This window comes from Nyctibius grandis, chromosome Z (assembly GCF_013368605.1).
Source record: "Nyctibius grandis isolate bNycGra1 chromosome Z, bNycGra1.pri, whole genome shotgun sequence".
Taxonomy (NCBI): Eukaryota; Metazoa; Chordata; class Aves; order Nyctibiiformes; family Nyctibiidae; genus Nyctibius; species Nyctibius grandis.
Genome location: NC_090695.1, coordinates 92,253,558 through 92,281,034, shown reverse-complemented (window position 1 = coordinate 92,281,034; position 27,477 = coordinate 92,253,558). Strand labels below are relative to the sequence as shown.

Sequence of the window (27,477 nt, the reverse complement as noted above, 5' to 3'; positions counted from 1 at the left end):
GATTCAAAATCCAAACTGTGAGAAAATCCCAGAAAATGCTCCTTAAATTCTTCTGCAATCAAATTCCTGTGGAAAACAACTAAAGTCTTGTCTCCACCTGCTTAAAATAGCAACTGGATTGAATACATGTCAAATGTATCAGAGTCCCAACTGCTACAAATCTTGCAAAAAGAATTTCCTAGAATCTAAACAGTACTTGGTCTTTATAAAAAAACTTTACTACAATGATCAAATCATTGAAACACAACTAGGGAGCAAAAATTCTGTGTTGAGGTAGGCCCCAATCTGCGCAACTACAGCAATGTGAGTCAAGTGTCCCTGGGGCTCAGAAGGAAACGACCCAGACGGGATGGTTTTGCCTGACACAAGCATCATTCTAGATAATTTATTGTGTACATCAACCCTCCGAACCACAACTCATCAAAACCATCTGGACCTACAGGCCACAGAACAAGAGCAAGGCAGACGTATTCTCTTTAACCAGCAGCTAGGAACTCCTCAGGCCGGATTCACAATGGGTCTGCCGCTTCCTGTTGGAAAAGGCCTGCAGTGAGGGAGGGCTGCTCTCCCACCCTCCTTTACTGCGCCTTTGAGATAACACAAAGATCTGAGATACTTTGTTTGCAAAGCTCTTTCATGTTTGGTTATTTGAATAGACAGGCATGGAAGTTCTTGTCTCTCTCATTAGCTTTTCTGAATCGCTTCAGAATGAACTGGAATGTGATGGCAAAACCTGAGGTTTATAAGCAAGCACTTTCAAAGGGAGGTTATCATTTTGGAGCACGGCAAGTACGTGGTGACCTGCAACAAGCATTAAGCAGCACCTTTGGTGTCCTCCTGGGAAGAACCGCTACTGTGCTACTACTGCACTGCCAGAAGTTGTGACAGCAAAGGCCGCCTCCTTCCTCACGCCTCAGGCGAGACGTTCCTGATGTAACGAGTAAACGTCGCTTCAGGCAAACGCTGGTTTTCCTCACTGTAACCGCTGCCCTCCCCGCGCAGCCGGCTGGCCGCAGGGGCGGGCTCTGCCTGCGAGAGCCCCTTTCCCTGGAGCTCGCTGCAGAGGCCCCGGCGCGGCCCCAAGGCCGGGGGCCCAGGCGGGCCCGCCCGCACCCCGCGGGGCCCGGCCCGGCCCCGCGCCGCTCCCGCCGCGCTGCCCCCGCAGCCGCTCCCCCGGGCGGACACAGCGCCCCCGCGCGGCGCGGCGCCTCCCCGCCCCATGGCGGCGGCGCAGCCCGGGGGCGGCGCGGCGCTTTCCGCCGGCCGCTGCCTCCGCGCCGCTGCGGAGCCGCCCGGGGGCGGTGCGGCGGCTCCTTCCGCCGGAAGTGTCGTCCGGCGGCGGGGAGAGGCGCGGCCAGCGGGCGGCAGGTGAGGGGCGAGCCCTGGAGGGCCGGACTCGGGCAGAGCCGCTTGCTGTCAGCTGTCCCGCTGCTGGCAGTGGGGCGGCCAGGGCAGCGCAGCGGGGCCGGAGCTCGGGCCGCCGCCGGGCCCGGCGCAGTCCCGGCCGTGTCCCTGTCCCCCCGCCGCCCCGGCGGGAGGAGTGAGCGGGGTGAGCGGGGTGAGCGGGGCCGCCTAGGCAGTGCCCCCGGGGAAGGTGTGCGCGGGGTCCGCGGGGCGTTTTCGGGCAGCGGGTTTGCTGCGCCGCCACCAGAGGCCCGCTTTCGTTTTCTGCCCGCTTTCGTTTTCTGCCCGCTTTCGTTTTCTGCCCGCAACCGACCACCTTCTTTTGGTGGGGGGGGTGGAGGGGAAAGCGGGTGCCTGGACCGGCCGCCATGTCGGCCTCGGGGCTCCCCAGCCCCGGCCCCGCGCAGGCGGGTCCCCGGGCCGCAGGGGCTCTCAAGCCGACCTGGCCTTAGCGCCCGCCCGGAGGAGCACCGTGCGCCCGCCGCTCTCTGCGCCTCGGATCGCTCCCGGGCGTTTCTGACGCTTCGTTAAGTTTGTAACGCGCTGCGAGGTCCCCGCGGGTATAAAGCAGCGCGTACGCGGCTGTATGCGGGTATTGGATGAGCTTGGCAGGCGTGTCCGTCTGACACGGCGGTAAAGCTCGTGTGTGCGCGGTTTGCCTGGGAGCACGGTGAGTCCCGTGGGGGTTCATCCCCGCGGGCACCCACACGAGATCCTGCCACGGCCTGAAGGCAGGGGAACGCCCCCTCTCTCCTGCGGAGCTTCATTACTTTTATAATATGCCAGGAGTTGCGATTTTTTTTTTTTTTAATTCTGTAGCAGTGTTACGCCAGGCAGCTGGAAATTTTAATTAACAACATATCATCTTCATTTTAGTTTTAGTTCTATCAGAAATTACTTGGCTAAGTTAAGGGATGAGGAAGAATTTAGCAGGTGTGGGTCTGATTTTTTTTTTCCAGTCCCCTGAGAATACTAGGCAACTTCTGCATTCACTGAAATGCACGTGAGCCACAAGCGCTGAGCATCCTTCAAAATCAAGCAACATCTGTCTTCATTTTCTGCGGCACAACCAGTGCAAAAGGGCCTAAATTGAAGTCTGAAAAAGTAGTTGATAATCCCAGATGTTTTGGGGATTTTCCCATGCATCTCCAAACACTTTGTCTCAAAAGTTCAGAAGAAAGAATATGCAGAAACTCTCACTTACCCTGGCTGCCTTGAGTATTTTAATCCAGTTGTGTCTGCCTGGATTACCTTAATTCTGTCCCATCTATATTTTGCCTAACTTCACAATCTTTGGAACTTTCACTACCTTTTTTTGATCTGTTTCAGGTACTTTTCTGCCTGCCTGGCTGTCATTTAATACACCCAGGCATCACTTGTTTTTATTATCTGGCTCGGTAGACGCCCTCCTTGCATTATCCGTAATGCTTCCTTTACTCCAGACTCGCTGGCATTCTGGTTCCTTAAGATAACATTTTCCTGTGTTACAAAGGCTGTTTGGCAGCTTTTCAAGTGCTAATACCGAAAGGCTTATTTCCATGGCCTTTATTTTCCCAGTGGTACACGCATTATAATTTTCACCTCATCTTCACTTTGTTCCATTTTTTTCCATATTATGTGCTTCTGTACTATCCTACTTTTACTGGCGTAGAAAGGCAGGATATGAAGAAGACAAATGCCTGGTCCAAGAGCAGACAAAGGCAGTTACACATGCCTTCATACTCCCAGCAGCAATGAAAAAAAAGTCAAAACTAGAGGATTCGTTATAGCTGCCACAACTAATAGAATTTTGCTTGTGACCTTCCCCTGGCCTTTCTTGTTCCCTGCTGCTATAAATTTTCTTCTCACTGTTGCCTGTTATTCACATGGTAGGTCCAGGACTTTAGGTACTTACCAGCAGCAGTTCTAGGAATCAAAGAATTCTGAAACATCTTCCCTGGGATCCCCTGGGAGTTTACTGTGCTGTTCTTTGACAACTGGCGTAGCTGTTTCTAGATTCTCCGCAGTTTCACCTCTGCCATTCAAATACACCGTACGAGTTAGTGCCTCTGTGCCCCTGCTTATTATCAGTCAGAAAGCAGGCAGGCAAGTCTCCTTAGGCTCTTGCGTTGAAAGCACAGTTGCCATTTGACCACGAAGCAGCAGTGTTCCATGCTGACTCCAAGCAAGGATTCATCTTTTCTTTCATTGTGTTGGATCCGAGTCCTCTTTTCTACTTTTCCCCTCCTGGTCCCCCACTGCACAGTTAATAGAACTGGAGGCAAAGTTCAAAATACTCATCAGTAGTTCTGACTGTCAGACATACAGAACAAACGAAATTTGTTCAGTTCAGTGGCACCCAGAAGGCCAAATAACAGAAATATGCTGGCCTTTTCTCGACTTCTAAAAGGACTGGCTTTCACCCACCTCACACGAAATGCTGACCCCTCCAAGGGTAGGGCTGCAATGCCCAGAAAATGGCAGGTTACTAAGTGATAAAACTAGAATGGAACTCAACCAGGTCTCTGCTGTCAAACCATGCTCTATGTATACCTAAACAAGTATCACACCTATGCATATTAAATAAGGAACAGATCCCAAAGTGGTCACCAGAATGCTTTGCAAAGAGGTTTCCTGGCAGAGGCAGGTAGTATGTCCATGGATTCAAACTAGATGTGTGCTTATGGAGAAGCTCCCTTTCACATCTTTTCCTTTGTACCTGTGTAGCTATGTTGGTATACACCAGGAGGAGGATGAGGAGGAGATACTGTAAGATGTTACGGCTTTGTGGAACTGAGATGAGCAGTGTGTGTAGCACCACCAGCATTACCAGCTCTTCAGAGCAAAGCTGCCTGCTATAAAATGGTCTGTGCTCCTTCATCTCAGTTCAGTGTTGACTTCTGTCCTCAGCCTGCCAAAGCTGTCCTGTTAATGTTGTGAGCTCTTGTAGGATAGACAATAGTGTGCTGGTAGCAAGGTTTTTCACGTGGATTTTCAGAGCTGTCTAAGAGGTGTAACTGCACAGCTCTGACTGAAAGAGATCTGGCTGCCAGCTTTGCATGGGCTCTTTTTAAAAAAAATCATTCTTTACATCTTTATTCAATTTGACTGATGATGGCTCAGAGCAGGACTGATCTACAGTAGGTTCAAGATCCAATTTTTAAAACTGTCATTTCCATTAATACCTGCTTTTTGCCTTTCAGACATGGCCATGCCCAGTTCCCTTTTGTGGGCTGTTGACAATTTTGGGAGAGTTTACACTCTGTCTACTGTTGGCCAGTACTGGGAGCTCTGCAAGGACCCACAGCTGAAATTCAAACGGGTCTCTGCTGCCAAACAGTGCTGCTGGGGAATAGCCTGTGATGACGAAGTATATACCTACGTGTTCTCGGGTGACGTTCCTATTAGGAACCAGGAAGAAACCTATGAGAATCAGGTATGACGTGTGAAGGGTGCCTCTGTGACACTGCCACACGGTCGTCAGAAAGGAATGATAGCAAATCCGTCCATGAGCTGTCTCTGCATGTTCTTCTCCCAGGAAGATTGTTTGGTTTTATTTGTTTTCATTTTTTACCTGATGTTTCTGAAGAGTACGTATGTGCCAAACAGCAGGTTATTCTTTTAATATTTTAGTTCCCAAAGGAAGGTTATACTTCCCTGCTGTCACCAAAAGCAACGCCAGTGTGTACTACGGCCTGTTTTATGCAGGACATTTCAGACTGGAACATTCAGCCTTTTCACCTGATGTGTTCCTTTACTTAGTGACAAATAGACAATCCTCTTAAGAAAATGACTGGTGTAACTTCTAGGTAACAAAGATACATTATGAAAAATGTATTATTCTTAAGAAAATGCTATTTTTTAATGTTTCAAAGAATTGTCTAATAAAGGCATAACTCTTAATTGAAGTACAATTTTTCCAGCTTTTTTTGCATAGAAGAGTTATTAAGATGATCCTTCCTGGGTGACATACTTTAAAAAAAGGTCTTTAAAATAGTATTTTAAAGGAAATGTATCTATTTTGTTTTTAAGTTAACCAAAAGTTATTTGAGAGAGGAAATAGAAGGATTTTCTTGAGCACATTTCTCTACTTTCTAATGGGTAATGGAATAAATTTTAATTGAGAAAAGACATTAACTTATACAACAAACTAATTTTATACATTATTTAGCATTGTTACAACTTTCCAGCCATTTAAGAATGTTCCTTTTGTTAGGTAACATGTTCTTTAAAAATGCAAAACTTTAAATTTTATTTCATTGGTTATTTTAAAACTTTCGGTTTGTTTGTTCTAGGCTATGAAAAAATGGAAAACAAAATACTAGAAAGCACAGAAGGAAATATTCTGCAAGAGCTACCAACAACAAAATTAAACTCCAATAGTTTACAGCTAATGTGCAAAGCGATTTAGCCAGATTCCTATTAAAAGTAAATTTTATTTTAGTAATATTATTTAGTAATATTTAATAATAACAATAATACTATTATATAAATAATATTAGTTAGTAATATTATTTAATAATATTACTTTTGTAATATTCTGCATTAAAATTATAGAATGATTTTGAACCACTCATTTTCCACATGCCCTAAAATGTAAGACAGTATTATATGACAAATTTTGCCAGTATTTCTATAGTACATAAGAGTGTGGGGAAAAAAAGAAAAATCACAGCTGCATTGGCGAAAACCCTAGCAAGTTATTTGTTCTGTAACTGATTAAAGCCAGATTTGGGAAAAACCCCCACTCTTGGTATAACATAAGATACAAGGAAGATTTACTGATGCAGTTATCTTGACACAGTTTCTGGCACAGAAGCTACGCTGTTTTTCTAGTCCAGGCAAGATGCTAGCCATCTTTCTCACGGGGAGTAGGTTAGAGATCCCAAGGCCATCGATGCAGCATTATCCTAATGCTGCAGTATCATGGTGCCACACATCACTAAAGAAAAAAGCACTGTTAGTAGTAAAATATATCATCAGATGTTCCTATTTATGTAGCTGAAAATGACTGGGTCGGGACTAGCTCTGCGGTCAGCCCTTCTTTGATACTTAAAAAAAGCTTCCTCCGAAGCCTGTGTTAGCTAGGGGCTTATAGTATGAACACTTTCTCATTCATCCCAGGAACTTACTCCTCTTCTACTATGGAAAAAAAAAGACATGTATCATTTATGACTCCCTAGGACCCTGTAGATGTACAACGAGATAATGTGATCTCATATAAAATATTTTATTTATTATTTCTGGCAGCGCTGGAATCCAGTTGGTGGCTTTTGTGAGAAATTACTGCCCAGTGACCGCTGGCAGTGGAGTGATGTGAGCGGGCTGAAACATCAGCAGCTCGATGAATTCACACTGCCTTCACCACACTGGGAGTGGGAGTCTGACTGGTATGTGGATGAAAATTTTGAAGGGGAACCAACAGAGAAAGGGGTAGGTGAACAATACCAAAAATGAGATCTATTCTGGGAATCCTTAGTCTGTAAAATAAAAGGCACTTTTATAAAAGTGTAAAAGGTCTGTAAAAATAAGAGGCACTTAACTTCCCATAGTTACTTCTTTCTGGGAAATAGCTCAACTACAATACCACACAAGGAAGGATCTTGTTTGAAGGCTTTTGAAGTCTATAGGAGCTTCTATAGAAGCTTTTTTTCTTTTGATCAGGCCACGAAATGCTGGCAACTGGATGACACTGTTATTTAAGATCTTTACTATGAAGAAAGTAAAATGCTTTACTGTGTCTTGTTTGTTCTGTGTGTATCATGCAGAGGAATTTGGACGTTATTCGTAAATCATTAATGGAATTAGCTGATCTGTTAATCAGGGCTGTTGAGACATGCACAGTGACTTCTATTTGTAAGAGTTACTCTTGTGCAGAATTGCTCTGAGTTACAGTTTGAAGCTTCCCCTTGGTCCTGATTTTCATAAAAGAAAACCTCTGTTTGCAGGGCTGGACTTATGCCTTAGACTTCCCCAGCACCTACACAACGGATAAGAAATGGAATTCTTATGTCAGACGCAGGAGGTGGATCAGATACAGGAGATACAAATCACGGGACGTTTGGGCAAAGGTTTTGTGTTTTTTTTTTTAATATTTTTAAAATATTAAATAAATTGATTTTTTGAAATAACCAATTATAAGTGCAGGGAAATTATTTTTTTTATCACTGCTCTGTAGGATTCCTTGACTTCCAACTTGTAATTCTTGCAAGCATAAATGGAAGGCTGGGCTTTTTCATAGAAACCTGTGGTAATAAGGAGAAAATCTTGTGATAAAGCAGTTGGAGATAGGTGCTCAGCTCCTCTGCAAATTTCAAACAAACCTTTTAACTTCCTTTGGTTGTGTGACAAAGCACTGTCTTTCAAGGTGGCACTGGTCTAGCATCGTTCACCAGCTGTGTCTTTTATCTGTATTAATAATTGCTCTTTAATAATTGTTGTTTCATTCTAAGAATGTACAAAAATTGTAATTTGTGATGTTCCAGCTTTCCAATTCAAAGAACATCTGTATGCACTGTTCTGTGAGTAAAAATTGCCTTTAGTTAGGGGATGAAACACAGACTTATTTGTGCCACTTCAGCAGCATTTCTCCTCTCTCTGTATATAGCAGCCTTGAATGAGAGGAAGAATCTCCCTGCTCAGGCACTTTAGTAAGCAATACATACACCAGTCCGCAAGAAAGAAGTTAGGCCACCAGCCAAATCAGCTATCTATTTGCAGTGTTTGTTCTTCTCTTCCCAATCTTCCTTCTCTTTGCTTCAGATCATACCAGATTGTTACGATGTGTTGCAAAACTGTTTCAATGACATCTCTGTTGGAGGATGGGAAATCACTGATGAGCCTCTTGGCCATTTATCAGTATGGGCAGTTTCTTTACGAGGAAAGGTATGTGCATGTTCCCTAAGTTTTCTAATACAAATTACTACTGAAAAGGAGTTAAATGCTTTTAAAGCAAGGCAGGTTTGTTACTGTCTTATGCTGGTAAGGAAATACGCTGTTTGTGCATCTGTCAGAAGATGTAAAAGCTGCTTTGGGACTACATTATTTAACAACTTGTGTTGTAAATGGAAAGGCTTAGTATCTCATAGGGTTGCTGTTCTATGGAAGCCTCAAACCTCTATAAATAGGTGAATCTTAAAAACTTGGGCTGAGTAGTGTCTTATATTCTGAAGAATGCCCAGAATGCAGACTATGGCACTGGTAACAAAGAGAAGGAGCCTTAAAACTTGATAAAGATTCTTGCAAGGGGTTACGCCATGTCTCTGTGGTGGAGAGTCAGGAATAATTCAAGAAAGAGTTTACAAAATGTTTTTCTAAGACTTACTGATCAGCAAATGGTAACCTCCTTACTTGGCAATGTGGAATCCAGCTCTGGAATGTTTTCAGTTTATTTTCTATTGAAAACTATACACCTTTTTTTTTTGTTGTTTTTAGGCCTACCGTAACGTCTCTCCTCCTTTGCTCAGGGCTGGAAAGAGTTGATTCTTGCTTTCCTTCATCCTTACAGCATGTATCTGACACTCCTTTGTCTCTAGACAATTTCTAACTTGTAGTCTCACAGGGAAGAAACTAATACTTTTAACAGATAGCCTGAGATTTCAGTCACACTTGGCACTGCCTGGAGAGGCAACCAATCATGGTTAAACTCTTTAAAATAAAACTCCCAGTGCCTCATACTTCCCAGTAATAAGTGACAAGCATCCCAATCTACAGGCTAACTTGACTGACATTGTAAAATGCTTTCATTTCCCAAGTAAAAGTCCCCAGAGAAATAAAGTATTTCTAAATACAAGGAGTTAGCACTCAGCGTCATATTTTGGAGCACTCATACAACTACCGCAGGATGCTTTCTATGTTTGACCTTCCTATTTTGACTGTGGTCTATAGAAAAGTGCACAGACAGTACGACCAAGACTAGCAAATGGACTGGATGTCACTGAAGACTGCACAGAGAATGGAATTTTTTACCCATATTGCAGCAAGCTCTGTTTAGTGAAAGTGAGGTCAGGCTATCATCTAACAGTAACATTTTTCGTTTATGTATTTGTTCATTCTTGGTTTATATAACATGCCCTGAAATACACTGAAATGTTTTTTAAATGTTGAAATATACACAGAACTTGTAGCAATAGGTTACTCTACCCAATCCAGATTCACTTCCATGATAAAAGCTAGCCAGTTGAAAAGCCTCCTCCCTTAGTACATAAGGAAATAGTCTGCTACTGTATAATCAACATCCAAAAGATACCTTTAAATGTCAGAATGCATACACTGCATAAAAACATCCTGTTGTTAAAGGAGGACTGTTCTTTCCAGTTTGTCTTCATGCCTGTCTCAGTGGTTTCATTGTTGTAGTGATATTTTTCTAAGTTTTATTTGTTTTTTATAAACTTGCCTAGGTATGTTACAGAGAAAACGTCTGCCATCACAATCCAGAAGGTTCCACGTGGTCCTTTATCACCACTCCTAGTGAAGTTGTACAGATCAGCTGTGGACCATGTGACCTCCTTTGGGCAACTCTTTTGGAAGGGCAAGCTATTGTGAGAGAAGGAATTGATAGGAATAACCCTCAAGGTAAAGTTTGTTAAATTTAGCTGGAAGCCCCTTTGATTTGTATAGTGTTGAATAAGAAACTAACCTACAATACCTTCTGGGTTTTGTTTCTTGCAGGAATTTCCTGGAGTATTGTGGAGTCTCCAAGCTTTGGAAATGGGATCATGCACGTCTCTGTGGGTGTTGATGTGGTGTGGTGTGTTACAGAAGACAGAAAAGTAAGAGGTGTCATGCTCTCATTCTGTTTTTTTTCTCCACTTTTGTATCTGCTTTTCTCAAACAGGCATGTAACTTTCATAGGAAACGTTAGTGATTTGAACTCGCTATCCCCATGGTTTGGGGAATTCCAGTCCCCCTTGCTGTTACGGGAATACTCTGTTGTTTGTGATACACATAGTTGCATTTAATTTAAGGGAGACTTTCTCCTTTTCTCTTGGAAGGAATTTTCTAAACCCAAGTCAAACAGATGTGGTAGGTGGGTGGGGATGTTGTGGGGATGCAATAAGGGGCCTACTTCTAAGGGATATTAAGCATCAAAATTGAAGGGACTCTAGCTGCTCAGTCTTGTCTCCACATGGCCTGAAGGTTACATCAAAAGCAGCATGGGGAATATTTTCATGTACGTTTTTCTGTATGATCCTGGTTTTTTCTCTTCCTACTGTAACCGTTCTCTCTTCATCAGCCTTTTAATGTCTTTTTTTGTATTTATTGTGACATATCTGTTATTTGTATGTGTGATTACTTTCTTGCTGGGGTTTTAACTTAGAATCATAGAATGACAGAATATCGTGAGTTGGCAGGAACCCATAAGGATCATCAAGTCGCAGGGAGTCTTAAAGAATATACTAGAGTGCTCTTGTGCTGGTAGCAACCAAATCCCTTCATCCTGACTGCAAAAACATAGATGAATTCTGTGTATGTATAGCAGTTTTAAGTAATTGAGTTACTCTTGTTTAATGAGTAATTTGTCAGCTGAGCCATGGTAACAGACTGTGTCCAGCCTGCTCCATCTGCCAAATAAAACCTCTCTAATAAATGTAGATAAGCTAGCATGGTTTTCTTCAGATCTGCCACAGTCAAGTACACTGTGTTATGTTATTCAATCAACAACTTCTAAAGTAGCTCCTGGCCACTATATGACCATATGCTAAATACAGATGGATATTTTTCCAGGTACTTAGCCCACAGATACTTTCTGATTGGTAAAAACTAACCTAAGGGGAGACAATTTAAAGAGCTGTACCACTGAAAAGATTCCTGTGACAGTTCCCCCCATCAGCCCTGCTTCTTGGGTTTGAACACAAGAACACTATTTAGAAGTCCATTCAGAGTCACCAAAAATAGCCTACAGTTGACATGTAATAGAAATTATTTTTCCAGTGACAGAGAAGCAAACTCTGTCACAGGAAGTCATAACAAACAACAGTGGGCTGTTCTGGCTGTAGTTGGTCACAAGGACACAAAGTCTGGGTACTACTAAGAGAATTATTTGTTCTTCACCTGATAAAGAAAAAGAACCAAGGATGTAAGTTGACTTATTAAGGCAATGTGGCAAGTCAGTATTAGAGATTAAAACTAATCCACAAAAGAAACTAAATTCCAGATGTCTGCCTGCTAATGCAGAAGGACAAAAATTTAGACTTTCTGCTGTTGTTGTTTTAGGTGTGGTTTAGAAGAGGAGTGAACTCACATAATCCTTGTGGGACAAGCTGGATTGAAATGGTTGGAGAAATGATGATGGTAACTGTAGGCTTAAATAACCAGGTAAGACAGCTGTATGCCACTTGTGAGGGTATTTATGTTCCCCTTTGTACAGGCAGTATTTACATGTGGCAAGGACTGTCAGCAGTGCCAATATGGACAGCTGAACAAGAGCTCCATGTGCTTGGACTGCTAGGAAGGAGTGCATGGCTGAATCCTTCACCAGAAGATAATAGTCAGCATGTTTCTTGTACGGCACATTGAGGTGCAAACAGTTTTCTCTTGATGGTACAGAATTTTACACTGCATCTACAGTATCAGCATTAAGGAAGAACACAAAAGGAAAATACTGTGTCCAGCAGATTTTTGTGACGAATTTTCTACCACTGCACCTTTTTCGTAGCTGGTATCTACCTGCATTCCATGTCATTTCCTTCACCAAGCCCTTTCCTTCCCTAGGTGTGGGGAATCGGCCGCAATGACAGAGCAATTTATTTTCGTGAAGGTGTCACACCAAGTGAGCTCACTGGGAAGACATGGAAAGAAATTGTATCTGGCCGAGAGAGTGACAAATCTCAGACTGGGAGCTCAACAAGTCTGGTCAGGTACTTAGCAAAATACCTGCTTGAGACTTTGTATGCCAAGAGTTTCAATGCTAGGAGATATTTCTTTACATTCAAATGGGACAGACAGGAGCGGGGAAAGCATCTCTAACCATTATGTATACCACAAAGCATTTGCGTTTTTTGCCATTAAAATTAACAGTAAGCAGCAGTTGTTGCACTCAGAGTAGAAACTGAAGCTCCCACTTTGGAATTCACTGCATGCTTGCAGTGAAGTGTGTTTCTCTGGGCTTTACTATCACTATGTGGAACTAGTCTCTAATAGAGAACACATTACCTGTGAAATATCATGAAGGAGTGCCAACTCTGCTTAGGAATTATGCGTCTCCTGAGTGTTGGTGTATGTTTCCTTTCCTAGAGAGATTAAATCAGTAACTCCACGCTGACTGCTGGCCTCTTGGCTGTGCAAGACATGCCAGTGAAGCTGGGAGTGCTGCAGAAGCTACTTGTTTGAGTCAGAGTGTGCTCTTGAGTAGAAGCCCTCTCTGGCTAAGACAAAAATTATAAAGTTAATAATGGGCTTTAAAAAATCCTATTCATTATTTCATATCCAGAAAATGTGAATGTCGCGTCCATGTTTTCCTGAGAGTTGTAGCAGCAAATACCACCAATTGATTGAAAAGATCAATGAAATATCTTCCTATGTTTCAGATTTACTAGACTGGTCTGCCAGATTTGTATTAGACTCTTGGTCCTGGCGATAGAGTTTGACCTTTAAAAAAGAAGTCTGCTGTTTCTCTCCTAAAGCTGAAACGCTAGGTCGATTCCTGTATGTCTGTGGTCTAAGGTCTCTGCTAATTTATAATGCTTTGAATGATAGTTAATGAATTATCTGTTTGTCCTTCAGTGCTGGCTGTTTCTTTACTGATGATATTCAGAACCAAACGAACGCGGTCATTCAGGGTGATACGGATACTTCCTCTGATACAGAGCTTCCAAGTGTACCCATGAACCTTGCCAACACTCCCCCGATGGGAGCTGCAGCCAGCAGCAGTGGTAATGGCACAGGCAACCAGACAGCAGAAATACATGCAAGTTTTGCTGTGGATCCTCTGGACTCAGATCAAGGAGAAACCACTGTTGCTTCGACTAGTAATGAGAAAGCTAATCTTGAAATGCATAAATCTTCTACAAACCCAAATCCTTCTGCAGAACTGCACTGGACAAACGTTGACTTGAAGGAGGCCCAAAAGCATCCAGTCCTCTCCACCAGCACCTTTGCAGAAACACCCATCCTGTCTTCCCTTGGCATGTTCTCGGAGGGAGCTGAAGAACAGGACGGAGCCGATGAGCACCCACAGTGGGCCTGGGTGTCTGGGGGAGGCTGTCTTGTACATTTGCATAGCCCATTGAAATGGTTCACTGTTCCATCAGGTACTGCCCAGTCACCACAACAAACGCTAATTCCCAATCACAGTTCAATATACTCTTTAAGAAAAATGTTGGTTTGGGTTTCTTTGAACAAAACCATAGCGCAAAACTTCTGATAACCTATTTACTCCTATTGCCATTTGTTAATACACTCCGTGTCTGAGGATAGTGCTCCATGTATTTAGCTGTAAAGCACTTTGGGATTGAGATATTTAAATGTAAAGGTGATATTTTCTCTTGAGTTTCTCTAAAAATTTTGTAAAATAATCTATTCTGGATCTGCATCTCATTTTTAATTGCACTGAAACTGCAACTTCAGGCAAAACCAGTAATATTAGTGAATAGTAACTGAAAGTAGTGAAAAGGGCTCTCTTGAGGGATGCAGGTGCCTTGCTCCTACCATTCCTACTGAGACAAGGATAAGATAGAGAAATTACTCAGAGGCATTGTGAATCCGAGCCCAGCCGATAACTGCATGGAGTTGGAATTTAGATTCTTGACAGACAGTGGAATATAATGATATTTTCAAAATAAACCATGAACTGTGGCATCCCAGTATTTAATAACAGTATAACTCTTAATGCATTCTATTACCTAATTATCTTGCAGTTCAGTGACAAAACTCCCAACAAAGGTTATAGCTTTGAAAGATTCTGTATAATCACCTGGTGATCCCATTTCTATGCATCATTTACAAAGTTTGGCTGTAATACATTGATGCCGAAGTATAATAATTAGAAAAATTACGTTAGACTGGGTTGATCCAGTCCAGTGTTCAAAGCAGCATTGTGTTTTACCTTTCACAGAACTGTATTCAAAGCTCACTAGAGTTTATTGGTTTGGGTTCTGTTCTAGGTTTGTCGTCCTTTATGCAATCTCTGTCTATCACTCCAGCACAGACAGCAGCGTGGCGAAAGCAGATTTTTCAGCAGCTCTGTGGAAGGATAAAGCGGGAACTGGAGAATTTTGAGCACTATGAACAGGCTATTGAGCAGGTAAGCAAGGAGGACACTTCTCTCTTGTCTACTAAACCCATCTATCAATACTGGACATCAATAATACATTTCCGATGTACTGATCTGAACTTACTGTCAGCTTTATATTCTTGTTCTTATTTCTGTCTATGACAACTTTCCTGGATTATCACTGTCTAAGCTCCCTGGGGGAAACTAGCAGCTTATCAAACATGGAGCAGAGATCTTGATCTAAAAACTTTAGCTAATAGTTTTGTATAGGAGCAAATGAAGCATTGGTCAGCATTACTTGAGTACACTGAAACCTCAAATCCACAGAGAAATGTTTGCAACAGTGGAACATTGCATGAACTATTCCACCACAAGATGAGGCTTCTTAATTGAAACAGTGATTCAAGTAGGTGAACTTTCCCTCTGCAACCGTAAAAGGATTCACGCAACTTGCATAAACAAAGCAATGATGCAAACGTCAATAGCAGCACTTAAACAGCAGCACTTTTGTTGGATGTTCCCTTTGTTATGAGTCCTTGGCTCTTTTCAGATTCATTCACATTTTTGGTCCCTTCCTTGCTAATTGCCAAATGACATCTGGAAGTCATTTGATTAAAAACACTTGAAGTCCAGGGGTCTAATCGAGTTTAAGAAGATTATGTCAAAAGCCTTTCAAGTCCAAACAGAAATTGTGTTATAACAAGGAGCAGACTAGAGTCAATTAGTATCTGTGTGCTGCTGTATTCTTGCAGAGGTAAAATGTTAATACTGATGTACACATGCTATTTCAGCACCTTTCTATCCAGTTTTGTCAGTTTTCATTTTGTCTTGAGCTTCCTGAACACGCTGGTATGCTCTGTGTCAGAATTAACTGATATGATACAGACTAGCCTGCAGCAGAGATTTCTTGTGGTCACAAAAAATAGTATTTGGGAGAAAGAAGAAGAGTCATGCAGTTTCCTTACTCCTGTAAATTTGTGTTTGCAGTCAGTTTGGGTTAAAACTGGGACCTTGCAATGGTGGAGGAATTGGAAGCCTTATAAATGGATGGATGTTCGAGTCACACTTGAGCAGTTCACTGGGAGCGATGGAATGCGCGACAGCATCCTGTTCATCTACTACATGCATCAGGAGGAGAAAAAGGTGTGTTCAGCTTGAGACCCTTGAGAGTGTTGCATTTGGCAAAGTAAAACCTTTGAAGGGAAAACAGTTTTCTTAAGGGAGGCAAATTATGGTACACTATTGTTCTCGGTTTTGGGAACCAATTCAAATGTAGCCCAGGGTACTAGCAAATTGCAAGCTTTTCTAAGCTGTAGCTATGTTGACGCTATGTCAGAGATACCCAGCCAGCAACCATCCACATTGCTTAAACCATCAGCTTTGCACCAATTAGGAATTCTTTTGGAAGTTCAAAATGTTCTTGGTTGCGAAAAAAAGAGCCAAGCTTGGCTGGCCAAGGTCTTCATAAATAGGGTTAATGCATATGGGCAATATGAATCAGAGCTACTGCAGGACTGGAAATTGAGCCCCATTCCCTCTGCACCAAGAACAGATGCAGAATTGATGCACCTATCCTTGGCAGGAATGCCTCGTTCATAGTCCTGAAGTGCAAAAATGCTGGCACTGAGGAAAGTATGTCTGAGTTTGCCTTAGTCACAAATTTTTTTTCTCTTGTTTTAGTATATCCACATATTCCTGAATGAAGTCACTGTTGTAGTTGAAGTTCTGGATGAAGGCAAACATTCATTTGCACTGTATACACCTGAAAGGACGGAGCAGCGGTGGCCAATCCGCCTAGCAGCCTCAACAGAGCAAGAAATGCATGACTGGGTAATTCTGTGAATTTTTCATTTCATGTTGACAATATCTGAAATAAAACATCAAAGCTAGTCTCTGTAATCTCAGCATTACATTTACAGTATCTAGGGTACTTACCTATTGTACAATTTAGGTATTTTAAAAGTCTGTTCAAACTTACTTAGAGGTACCCGAGGCTTCCTATGTCCTTTGGAGTTTGCACGCTTTCTGATGCTGCAGTTATCCACACTAAAACCAGTATTGCTTTTCCTTCCCTTCCTATGTCTGGATATAGATCAGGCTACAAATGAGTTAGGAGTTTAATTCAGTCTATTCTTCTGCACTGACAGAAGAACTGTTAACCTGTTTTCACTGTTGTAGCGAGTCTTACGTGTAGGCAGGCAGGCGTATATACACTGAAGCAATGGAAAACCTGAAAGATACTTCATAATAATCAGACACTGCAAACCACGCTGGTTCCAGTGATTGTGTTAATAATGTCTAAAACACTGAATTCCAGTGCCTTTGAGAATAAGCTGCTAATTCACTTGCTGATTTGCAAGAACCTGCAAAGGTAAAACTTCATTTTGTAATACTGAAGCATCTATGGAAATTTTTGTTCTCACTGTAAACGGAAGCTTTTGGCTTTGCTTCTTGTTTTGTAGCTGTCTTTGCTGAACATGTCCTGTTGTGAAAGCAGACGGATTCAAGGTCCTCCTTCTCACCATGCCATTTGGTCAGTTACTTGTAAAGGAGACATCTTTGTTAGTGAGCCAAGTCCTGAACTGGAGGCCAGACCACACCTGATGCCATGTGATCAAATGTAAGAGGTTTCAGAAGCTGTTCTTCCTGCATGGGATGCCATCCACCAAAGACTGTCTTTCATGTCAAGTCAGTGGCTTTGATGGGCTGCTGGAGTGTATAGTACACTGCGGGTGTCTGTCAATGACAAGGTTAATGTCTGCCTTCATAGTCATAAGTACATCTGAAGAAATTTACCAGATCATATTTTAATTCTTAGATGCTGGAGCTATTCATGCAATTTCAAAAGCCTTTCTCATTGAGATCCCATTTTTTTGTTATTGCATCTTTAATGCCATAATTATTTAAATTAAGAGTTGGCCTAGACTAAAAGTAAACCTAATCACTGTAATTGTAATGTAATTTGAGCCTCAGTTTTATCTGAGTCAGGAAATGTGAAATTCTCAGTCCTCCATAGTCACTACAGTCCAGGAGCAGTTCCTTTACTGTTTCTATTACAACTATGAACCTATAGTACTGCAAACTCTTCAAGCAAAAAAATACCAGCCTCAGAACGTGTGGGTTAAAGGCCAATCTTCAATTTAAACAATACCCCCAGTTTCAAGTTACTTGCACAAAGTGTCTTTGAATAATACCTGAGAAATCCTTTAGTCCTTTTCCTTCAGGGCAGAGCACTTTCACCATCTGGCAAATCACAAAGCTGCTGTGCTCTTGCATCATAGTTTGGGGGAATCTGTGACCTAGATGATCTCTTGTCATTCTGATAACTAAAATACTCCTCTGCAATCTCTTTATTTTCCCCATTCTTCCCCAGAAAAGTACCATGGCCAACTGGCTGTGTAAAGCCCCAGAAAAGGATTAACCTGCAAAGATTAGGAGAATAGGAAGAATTAAAGCCCTTGTTTATACCAAGCTCCATAGCAAATGTATAAATCATTTGTTTTCTTGTTAGATAAAGGGAAGTCACAGATTTTAAAAAAAAATGAGGATGAAGTTAAAGCTGAGGCAGTTCATGGGCACTAAGACGTAAAGATTCTAGCAAGATCATCCTAACTAGTGTTTAAAAAATATATATATAAAAAATACAAGCCATAAAATAAAAGGACAGTAAAATACTTCAAAGCCTGAAAATTCCAAGTGGAGGCAGACAGGTTCCTTCCAGCTAACTTTTCATTAGTTGTTCAGAGGGAAATGCTTTCAACTGGCAACGGCCTTCATTTACAGGTTGTACAGAGGCTGAACAAACAAGCATATAAAGTTGCGCGTCCTTAAGATTGTTGAGGGGAAAGCACGCATTCGTGATGGATGCGGTGTAGAGTAAATGTAAAATGTTGTCCTTTTGCTGGCAGGTTTTGGCGTCAAGTTGGAGGTCATCTTCAACTGATAGAGTGCAATAACCGAGGCGTAGTATGGGGCATAGGAGATGATCACACAGCTTGGGTTTATACTGGTGGATATGGAGGTGGCTTCATTCAAGGTATGGACAATTGGTCTACTGCAGTGTGCACATATCTTACTTATCTTCCTGACTGGGTCAGCTGTTCAAGCTATTTCAGCTGTCTTTCCTTTAGCCTAACTAACATGTAGGGTTATACAGTGAACAGGCCACACATTGGGAAGGAATTGGTATTGCAGTTTTATATTTATATTTTCAGCTGAAGAGTGAGAAATAGGATAATCAGCAATATTACTGTGGCTATTGGAATTTAAAATGTAGTGTCTTTAAGGTTTAGCTTTACTATAATCCAAATCATTTATTTCTCACAGGACTGGGCAGTAGTGCTGATAACATTTATACACAGTCAGATGTGAAATGTCTTTACATCTATGAGAACCAACGGTGGAACCCAGTCACTGGATATAGCAGCAGGTTATTTACTCAATTTATTGCATTTCTTTACTGTAATTTTTTACTACTGTCAAATGAAATGAGGTTTGCTCAAGCTTTTCAGAATAGTTATTAGTTATTGTGTCTTCAGTCTCCTCCAACATTTATTGCTAACCTGAGATGGAAGGAGCAGTGTTTCTCAATTTTCTAGATTTGTAATTGTCCATTCAAAATGCATTTGTAGCAAAACATTACAGATTTGTGCTTTGTGAGGGCACAAAGTGTGCCTACTTGCAACATCTTTCATTAAGGCAGAGTTCTTATTAGGATCTATATATTCATATACATATTGTGCTAAATACATTGGGTCCTTGAATAGTATATTTGAACAGAAGTATTGAAAAAGCATTCACATATATTGGTGTCTATGCCAGAGAAGCTCAGGATTCACCTTCCAATTTTAAATAGTAGTGAGGAATATCACTCTACAGAGAAAAGTTTACATGGTCCTCAGGTTTGGTGTAACTGGAAGCAATTGTACAGATTCTTTCCCGCTATCCTCATCACTCACGTGGTATTTCTACATACAGAGATTTATGATGGAAAACTGTTTCGTGTATGAAAGTAGGAAGTGCTACAAATAGGCTTTTCTTCCCTCACCTTTTAAATTCTCTGATGTAAATGACCTTGCATTCCTTGAACACTGTTTCACCACAGAGGTCTGCCCACGGACAGATACATGTGGAGCGATGCATCTGGCCGGCAGGAATGTACAAAAAACAATACCAAGCTTCCTTCTCCACAGTGGTCTTGGGTAAATTTTGTCTTAAAAGTCTTTTTACTAAGAAGGCAAGGCTTAGCAAGTAGGGCACAAGACTTGGGCTCAAGTGACCCAGATTTTCTTCCTAGATTTGTTGTAATATTTAATCTTGGTTTCCCCATTTATACCATAGCGATAATCTTCCACAGTCAAAAAAAGAATGTTAAGCATTGAGCGGGATTTTTTGTTTAGTAGGACTTAGACTTCTGTTCCAATCCTTTTCAACTGAATTAAAAAGACTTGGGAACCTCTGTATAAATTTATATTGCAAGTACTAGGTTTCTGCCAAGTCATTGCACTCCAAAAGGTGGAAGGGAAATAGCGGAAGAGGTTACTATTATTATACATGAGGTCTTGATTGTGCTTGTTATTCTTATTGTCTCCTTTTGACAATAGGTATCCGATTGGTATATTGATTTTAATACTCCAGGCGGAACTGATGAGGAAGGCTGGCAGTATGCAGCAGACTTTCCAGCGTAAGGAGACACCTTCTTCTACCTAAAATCCTAGCAGGGAAAGGCCATTCTTAAGTCCTCATTTCTTCTTGTTTGCTGTTTTGTACATTAACTGTGCTTTAACAGGGACAGGTGTGCCTTGATTTCTCCCTTTGTATGGGGATACTAACACTGAAATTTGCCAGGGAGGTAGGGCAGCAGGGTGAGCTTAGCGAACTGTAGTTTCAAGCATTTTAAACTCAGCAGGCATGTCTGGTGGGCAGATACGTAGACAGTGCTCTCACACTGGCACTGACATTGGAGATGCTTTGACATCCTCATGAACACCTATTTAAATCTGTTTTGGTAGGTCCTACCATGGTTACAAGTCAATGAAAGACTTTGTCCGACGGAGGCGCTGGGCAAGGTGAGGAACTAATATATAAATAAATGTTTTTAACTTGAATGCTAACTGTTCCTTAAAGTCTCCCTTTAGTTATGAGGGGAAGAGTCTCATCACCCAATCAACAAATGCAATAGTGAAGAAACTTGCAGTAAATAACCCATCTCCAATAGAGAAGCTGATGATCTTTAGCATTATGGCTTTAATTTTAAGCCTTCACAGGTAGATACAGGTAGTTACACATTGCTCTGTTTGTTATTGAGGCTACAAGGCTAGTGTTTTGGCCCTTGGACAAAAATCTTTGAAGTAAGGTCCTGAAGCATCAAACTGTTGTTGCTCCAGGATGTGCAACAAAACACCATCCAGTCACTCAAAATGGTGACTTGACATAAAAGAAGCAACTTGAGCAACACCCTCAAGCCTAAACATTTCCTCTGGTTTTAACTGTCAATTGAAAATTGAAAACAAATAGGGAACAGCTAAGGGCTGGATCCAGTTTTTCAGAACTGGAGAAAGGAAGAACGTCCTGAGTTTTTTAGGATATTCTTCATACAGGGAAACTACTGTTGGGATGACAGAATCTAACATGGTTTCCCCTAATATATAGCACTACTTCTTTGAAGTTTCCACACAAAAAAACATAAATTCCCAGAATGACCTACCTCTAACTCTTTAATTTCAAGCTGCCTTATCTCTGCCTACCTCAGAATGCTACATAACTTTCTAATAGTCTCCACCAAAAAACTACTTGTAAAATGATTCCCTTAACCAAGACAGAGGAAGAAACGAACTGGGTGTGCAGTTCTCTCTGCAGTGGGATTCTCAGCTTGGGGTCAAATATTCATTACCCAGCTGTTGCCCAGTGAGTTTTAGAGAGCTAGGGAGCAGTCTACCACAAGCTGCAGACTTCTTTGGTGGCCTTGGTTTCATAAAGTAACTTTTTTTAAAAACAGAAGCTTTGAGAAATCAAGTAATATATCAAAATGCAAAACCTGATACAAAACATGATTGTTGTAAACCCCTTTCAAATTAAAAGTACTAACACTGAATGTACCTACTTAATGAAAAAACTTCAGGATTATTTGCACTGAAGTCAACAACGGACCAGGAAACATTAAGTTATAGAAGGTACATACTTCTGACGGCTTTGGGGGTTTTTTGCTTCAGAAAATGTAAGATAGTCACCACCGGGCCATGGCTGGAAGTGCCTCCTGTTACCCTGTGGGACATCTCCATAATTCCCAGTTCAGATGCAGACGATGAAGAAGCAGTAGCACTGTGGGCAATCAGTGACAAAGGAGACGTGCTCTGCAGGCTTGGAGTGACACAGCAAAACCCATCTGTAAGGCTCACTGTTTGTTTTTACTGCCTTATTTGATGTATTTAATGTAATTATGCAAGTACATACACACAATCATGCAGTGCCCTCTCTCAAAGCACCTTGTTATTTTTTTCCCTTTTATGTCCCAGATTTGAAAGTCCTTGTCCATTGACTGTAACACAGTTTGCTGCCCACATTTCTTACAATAGCGCTTCTCTTGCATAATCTAGCTCGTGCCATGTCACTTGCAGAAGGCTCTCAGCCCCTGTATATCTTGTGAAGCACTTCCATCTTCTGCACGGATAGCTTAGTTCCTTTTTTTTTTTTTTTTTTAAAATTGTTGATAATGTATGTATCCCATTTAAATGAACTGCTGAGGGGTAGAATATCTCTGAAGTATGGTCCCAATCTAATGCCCATTGATATCAGTAGGAGTTTGTCATTGACTTTTCTGGGCCTGGAACTGACTCCACTCATTTAAGACAGGTAGGCCTGGACTAACCTACAGATTTGACCTTTTTTATGGACTGGGACAGAAATAATGAAGGAATGTCCAGTAAAGTATGCAGAAAGGAACAAATAGTCCCAGTAACTTCTATAGGAATACTTATTTCCTAGTAATAGAGACATGCTGAACAGCAAATTTTTCTTCCCCTTCAATCAGTTACAATAGCACAGATCTGTAAGGTGCTGCAACAGCAAGAACCAGAATACTGTGTCTGGAATCTGAAGCCCCATATCAGTTGATTTTTGTGAGACTACTGTTCTGTGTAATCAAAGCCAAGGGATTATAAAAAAAAAAAAAAAAAGGCTCTAGCCCAGCTATTGAGAGACACGTAGGTGCATAAATCCCAGTGATTTCAACAGAAAGGCCCTGTTACTGTCCAACATAGCTATTTGCAGAGAGTTATATATCCAGTTATCTTTGAAGATCAGGGACCTTTTTTCTGTTCAGTTGTAAAGTTGTGTAAGAATTATTCTTCAGAATCTTTTTCACTATCTAGGTTTTTTTCCCATTTGGCAATAATTGATATTTTGTTGTGGAGTTTTTAACCATTGCTTCACAATTCATCTTCATGATTTGTTAGGGAACATCGTGGCTGCACGTGGGAGCAGATCAGCCCTTCATTTCCATCTCAATTGGAGCATTTTACCAAGTCTGGGGTATTGCTAGAGATGGTTCTGCCTTCTATCGGGGTTCAGTGTCCTCAAAAAAACCTGCAGGTGAGTACTTGTACTTTTTTAGTACAGTCTTCATCTTATGCACTGTGTAAGCTCGACTACACTGCTGTGTCTGAAAAAGACAAATCTGTTTAGCAGAGCCCTTTCCAATAGCTGTGCAAACAGTGCATATGAATAATACTCATGATAATTATAGCAGTTAATTTGCTCTTCACTTGCATGATTTAAAGTGTTTGTTTCTAAAAACAAGCTGGTAAAAATTAAGTGTAATGTCATTCACAGCTTTCTTGCACAGCTATGTATTTCAACTGCAGACATTTCTAAGACTTATTTTATATATTATCATACATAATGCTGTTTTCTCAATGGTTTACTCAAGTATTTCTGACTTTTAGGTGACTCTTGGTACCATATTCCTTCACCTCGAAAACGGAAGCTAAAACAAGTCTCAGTAGGACGAATGTCTGTGTTTGTTTTGGATATAAATGGTAAGGATTTTTAAAAATTATTTACCAACGTTACAAAAAATAAATCAGTATACATCAGATAGATTGATTTAAAAAGGAGAGGCTAAGTCAGAGCTGCTGCAAACAGATTACAGTTGCTCCAAAAGGAGTAATATTTCATTATTCAAAGAGATGGAGTAGGCAGCCCACTTAATTACTGGTTTTGAAGACCTGGGTTTTGTTATACCTGATAGTGCCCTAGATAGCAACAATCCAGCATCTATGCTATTACTTCGGGGTGGGGGGAAGAGATAGATGAATCTTAAAGAAGAGATTATGTGGAAGGATTTGTCTGAAACCCTAGAACATGCAAAACTGAAGAATACCACCTTCCTGTTGCAAATCATTGCAAGTTAAATCATGAATCATCCTTTTGTAAAAGAAGCAAGCCTTTAACACCAGTCTCCTTCAGAGATCTTAATCTCATTTGGTTTATTTCTGTAGTGCATAGTTCTTCATATGAACATTTTTCCCCAATAAATTGTACAAAACAAAGTATTTGCTGGTTTCCAGAAAAGTTATAAAGAATAACTATAGAAATACAAATTCCAAAGTAGGAACTTCATTGTCCTTCACTGTAACACATTAGTGAAAACCATAATGCATTGCCACAGAACACAAAGTATTAACTACTGATTTGTTATGTTGTTGACTATAGCACTTTGTACAAAGCAGACATCCTGAGCTGTAACCAGGACTATTTATTTTATAGGCAATCTTTGGTACCGGGAAGGTATCACACCAGACTACCCTCAAGGATCTACTTGGGATTATGTTTCAAATAATATCTGTAAAATCTCTGTAGGGCCCCTGGACCAGGTGTGTATTAACCTTCCTTGTATCTCATTAGTTTATTAAAAATTATGCTTAACATACTTTTGTAATTAAATATTCTTCAGAATTATTTTTGTTTACCTTTATTTATTCCACAAGGTGATTGTCTAAATGCTGGAATCCTGAGAGCAAGACAAAAATCATGCCAGTGAAACAGTGATACAGCCAGCCCTTTGCTGTAAAAAGCCTCATTAAATTTTTTTTTTAAAACGAGGCTATTTTATATATTTAATCTCTTTCCTGCCAAGTCTTACTATCTGGCAATGTTTTAATTAAAACACTTGTATCTAGTTGTTTGTTTGGGTGTCTCTCTGACTAAATTAGAGTAGTTTTGGCCTATTCAAGATCAAGACTAATTTCTGAAAGTGGTCAAACAGACTTCAATTTTCACGTCTGAGTACATTTTATTGCCTCTCTCTGCTTTCTTGAGGTCTGGGTGATAGCTGACAAAGTGCAAGGAAGGCATAGTTTGAGCCGTGGAACGGTCTGCCATCGGACTGGTGTTCAGCCAATGAGGCCTAAAGGCCTCACATGGGATTATGGTATTGGGGTAAGTGCTGGCGGCATAGTACTGCCTAAAAGCTGTATATCCAAATACCCACGGGCACGCCTAGGAAGGACAGTGCCATCCTGCTCCAGCTGGCCAACTTCCTAAAGCTTTCTACCCAGAACAGGCTTACTTTTCTCATGAATAAATAGTATAAAACTAGTAGTGCACATAAAGCATCACATCAGATATTGTACTTGCAGGGTGATGTTTCTCCTTCTATATTTCTTTATCAATCTTTTACAGGGTGGATGGGAGCACATTACAGTCAGAGGAAATGCAGCTTAAGTATCAAAGAATTCAGAAGATGAGGAGAGTAAAGGGAAAACAGAACACTGAAACCCCTCCGATGGTCAGTGAAAGTCAAGAATTGGACAGAAATGCTGTTAATTGTTACATTGTTGCCATCTACATGTTACAAACAAGCAGTAGCCAGTATTATTTAAAAAGAAACTGAATGTTGATTGCCTAGAGAAAAACACATGACCTTTTTGTGCTACTAAGGTATTATACTGAACTGGAATTTGCAATGGGGTATTTTAAATACTGATTTCTTCTACTGCATCATGCGTAAAATGTGACTTGATAGAGCCAATAGTTTTGTCAAAGCAGGCAAGCTTTTTAGCCACCATGTATTTCTGACCCTTTACCATAACTGCTACACAACCATCCAAATGTGAATATCTTGGCAGATAATCATTACATTTACTACTTTATGAATATTACAGTTCACTTCCCTACATTTTTCTAATATTCACACACCTTGCACGCTATTCTTCAGATTTGTATTTGAGCAGAGATTAAGATGTCATATCAATTTAAATGAATTACAGGCAAACAACTGGTCCTGATTGTACCAGCATTTATACATGCACGTAACTCTGTTCATGTGAGTCCTGCTTACAGAAGCAGGTAGCTTGGGTCATGCTATTCTTGCTCCCATCAGTAAAATTAAATTCTGTACAACTCAGCTTAGGGTGCAGTTACCAGTAAGGCCCAGTTTTTACTATCTTTGCTCACAATGAGCAATATCTTAATCAAGAAGTGGAACCACTGGTTTCAGTGAGACTTTGTAGAGAGCACGGTCCTATTCAGTCTGACTCAGTGACAAAAGTCTCACTCTAAATTGTCAGTCCAAATGGTGGTAAATCATGTTTTATCTTCATCTTAACTGGAACTGTGACAATTGAGGTATACAGATGCCTGCCTAATGGGGTTGGAAGGCACTAGACACTTGAGGAGTTGGGCTGCGTTCCAGATCATTGCAAATTACAAGAGGAGGTCTTAAATAAGATTCTGACTTCACAGTGGTGGGAATACAAAACACCTTTACTGGTATCAGTGGAGTCTGCCAATGTATATTATAATGTGAGTTCAGATTGAAGCTCTGCTCTTTGTTTTTAGTAAGTGATTGATTCATCCCTTCTCCAACAAAAAAACACTTTTTATTCTCAAAAAAAGCTTTTTCTTTCCTGTTTTACTTATCATAGTTGGACTGTGATGTGAAATTATTATTTGAAATGCAGTCCATGGGAAGTGCTGAAAAAGCCTCTCCCAATAGCTTCAGGAAGGCACCCGTTTTTCCCCTGGCAGCAGTTTACAATAATTTTTCCTCTCTGTGTGTGACTGTAGATGGAGTTATTTTTATATGGTGAGCAGTGTGGTGTTGTCTCAGGAGTGTATTTGTAGAAGTAAAACTTACGTTTGCACATATTTAAAGAATATATTTGGTATTTTAATGCCAAGAAAAGCACTGTTTCCAAGTCCAAATGTGAATGAAGATTCAAGATGCTTTGCTGTTTATAAAAACCTGTTGATCTAATATGTGATTAGAGATTTCTGGTTTATACATACCTGCTGGGAGTACTATAACTGACATGTTTGCATCAATTATCGTAATAGGCTTTGCATAACTTGCACAGTATCTTGTCCAAATAAATAACTTTATTACATGTATTTTTAGAGAATTATTAGGATTGTATTTTCTCTGCATTGTATCAAAAAGATTTTTTCTTTTAATAGTCAGTGTTCACATATCCAACAATCGAACTGATTTCATACAATAAGCTTTATAATGTACCTTTGCATTTTTCCCTGCATTGCCAAGTTTCACATACTTTACTGTAAAAACCTGGGTTTAAGTGAACAAAAGATGAATTCTAAGTTGTTTATGTTTGAGTACTAAATATTTGCCTTCTGAAACTATTATTTAGAAAAAAAATTAAAATATAATGTCATTGTTGTGGCTAGTTAAAATAAGGAAAAGTTACTTTAAATTGAAGCAATTTTGAAAAATGAAAGTAATTTATCAGAAAAAAAAGCTTCTTATGAAATCCCTTTGACATGTCCAAGAAAGCAGCACTTTGTAGCAAAGTACCATTGTGAACTAGCAGTTGTCATTCCATTAAAACGTGTATGTATGTCCTGTGCCTGACTATTCATCGGAG

At 40.7% G+C, this 27,477-nt stretch overlaps 1 protein-coding gene across 3 annotated transcripts; it reads left to right on the top strand.

Moving 5' to 3' along the window:
- The first annotated feature begins 1,342 nt into the window (after positions 1 to 1,342).
- On the top strand, positions 1,343 to 26,986 carry TECPR1 (tectonin beta-propeller repeat containing 1). 3 transcript variants are annotated; one of them, XM_068422314.1, is made up of 25 exons: positions 1,343 to 1,368; positions 4,587 to 4,819; positions 6,634 to 6,816; positions 7,332 to 7,454; positions 8,146 to 8,268; positions 9,783 to 9,957; positions 10,054 to 10,154; positions 11,599 to 11,700; positions 12,097 to 12,242; positions 13,108 to 13,634; positions 14,526 to 14,626; positions 15,584 to 15,739; positions 16,277 to 16,426; positions 17,059 to 17,216; positions 18,505 to 18,632; positions 18,923 to 19,025; positions 19,701 to 19,797; positions 20,200 to 20,279; positions 20,608 to 20,664; positions 21,808 to 21,982; positions 23,050 to 23,185; positions 23,539 to 23,631; positions 24,362 to 24,468; positions 24,914 to 25,033; positions 25,277 to 26,986. In XM_068422314.1, exons 2-25 carry the CDS (start codon positions 4,589 to 4,591, stop codon positions 25,316 to 25,318), a joined length of 3,414 nt encoding a protein of 1,137 aa, XP_068278415.1. In that variant the 5' UTR covers positions 1,343 to 1,368; positions 4,587 to 4,588; the 3' UTR covers positions 25,319 to 26,986. The 3 variants fall into 3 exon arrangements, with proteins under 3 accessions (XP_068278415.1, XP_068278413.1, XP_068278414.1); XM_068422312.1 differs by having other exon boundaries at positions 14,487 to 14,626; XM_068422313.1 differs by lacking the exon at positions 1,343 to 1,368 and adding an exon at positions 1,454 to 1,549 and having other exon boundaries at positions 14,487 to 14,626.
- The last annotated feature ends 491 nt before the right edge of the window (positions 26,987 to 27,477 follow it).

What these genes read in the sequence shown, in the direction of transcription:
- TECPR1 (XM_068422312.1), top strand. Translation starts at nt 4,589, where the DNA reads ATGGCCATGCCCAGTTCCCTTTTGTGGGCTGTTGACAATTTTGGGAGA. An exon ending in GGGAACCAACAGAGAAAGGG is followed by an intron (nt 6,817 to 7,331) that starts GTAGGTGAACAA and finishes CTCTGTTTGCAG; the next exon opens with GGCTGGACTTATGCCTTAGA. An exon ending in TGCATCAGGAGGAGAAAAAG is followed by an intron (nt 15,740 to 16,276) that starts GTGTGTTCAGCT and finishes CTCTTGTTTTAG; the next exon opens with TATATCCACATATTCCTGAA.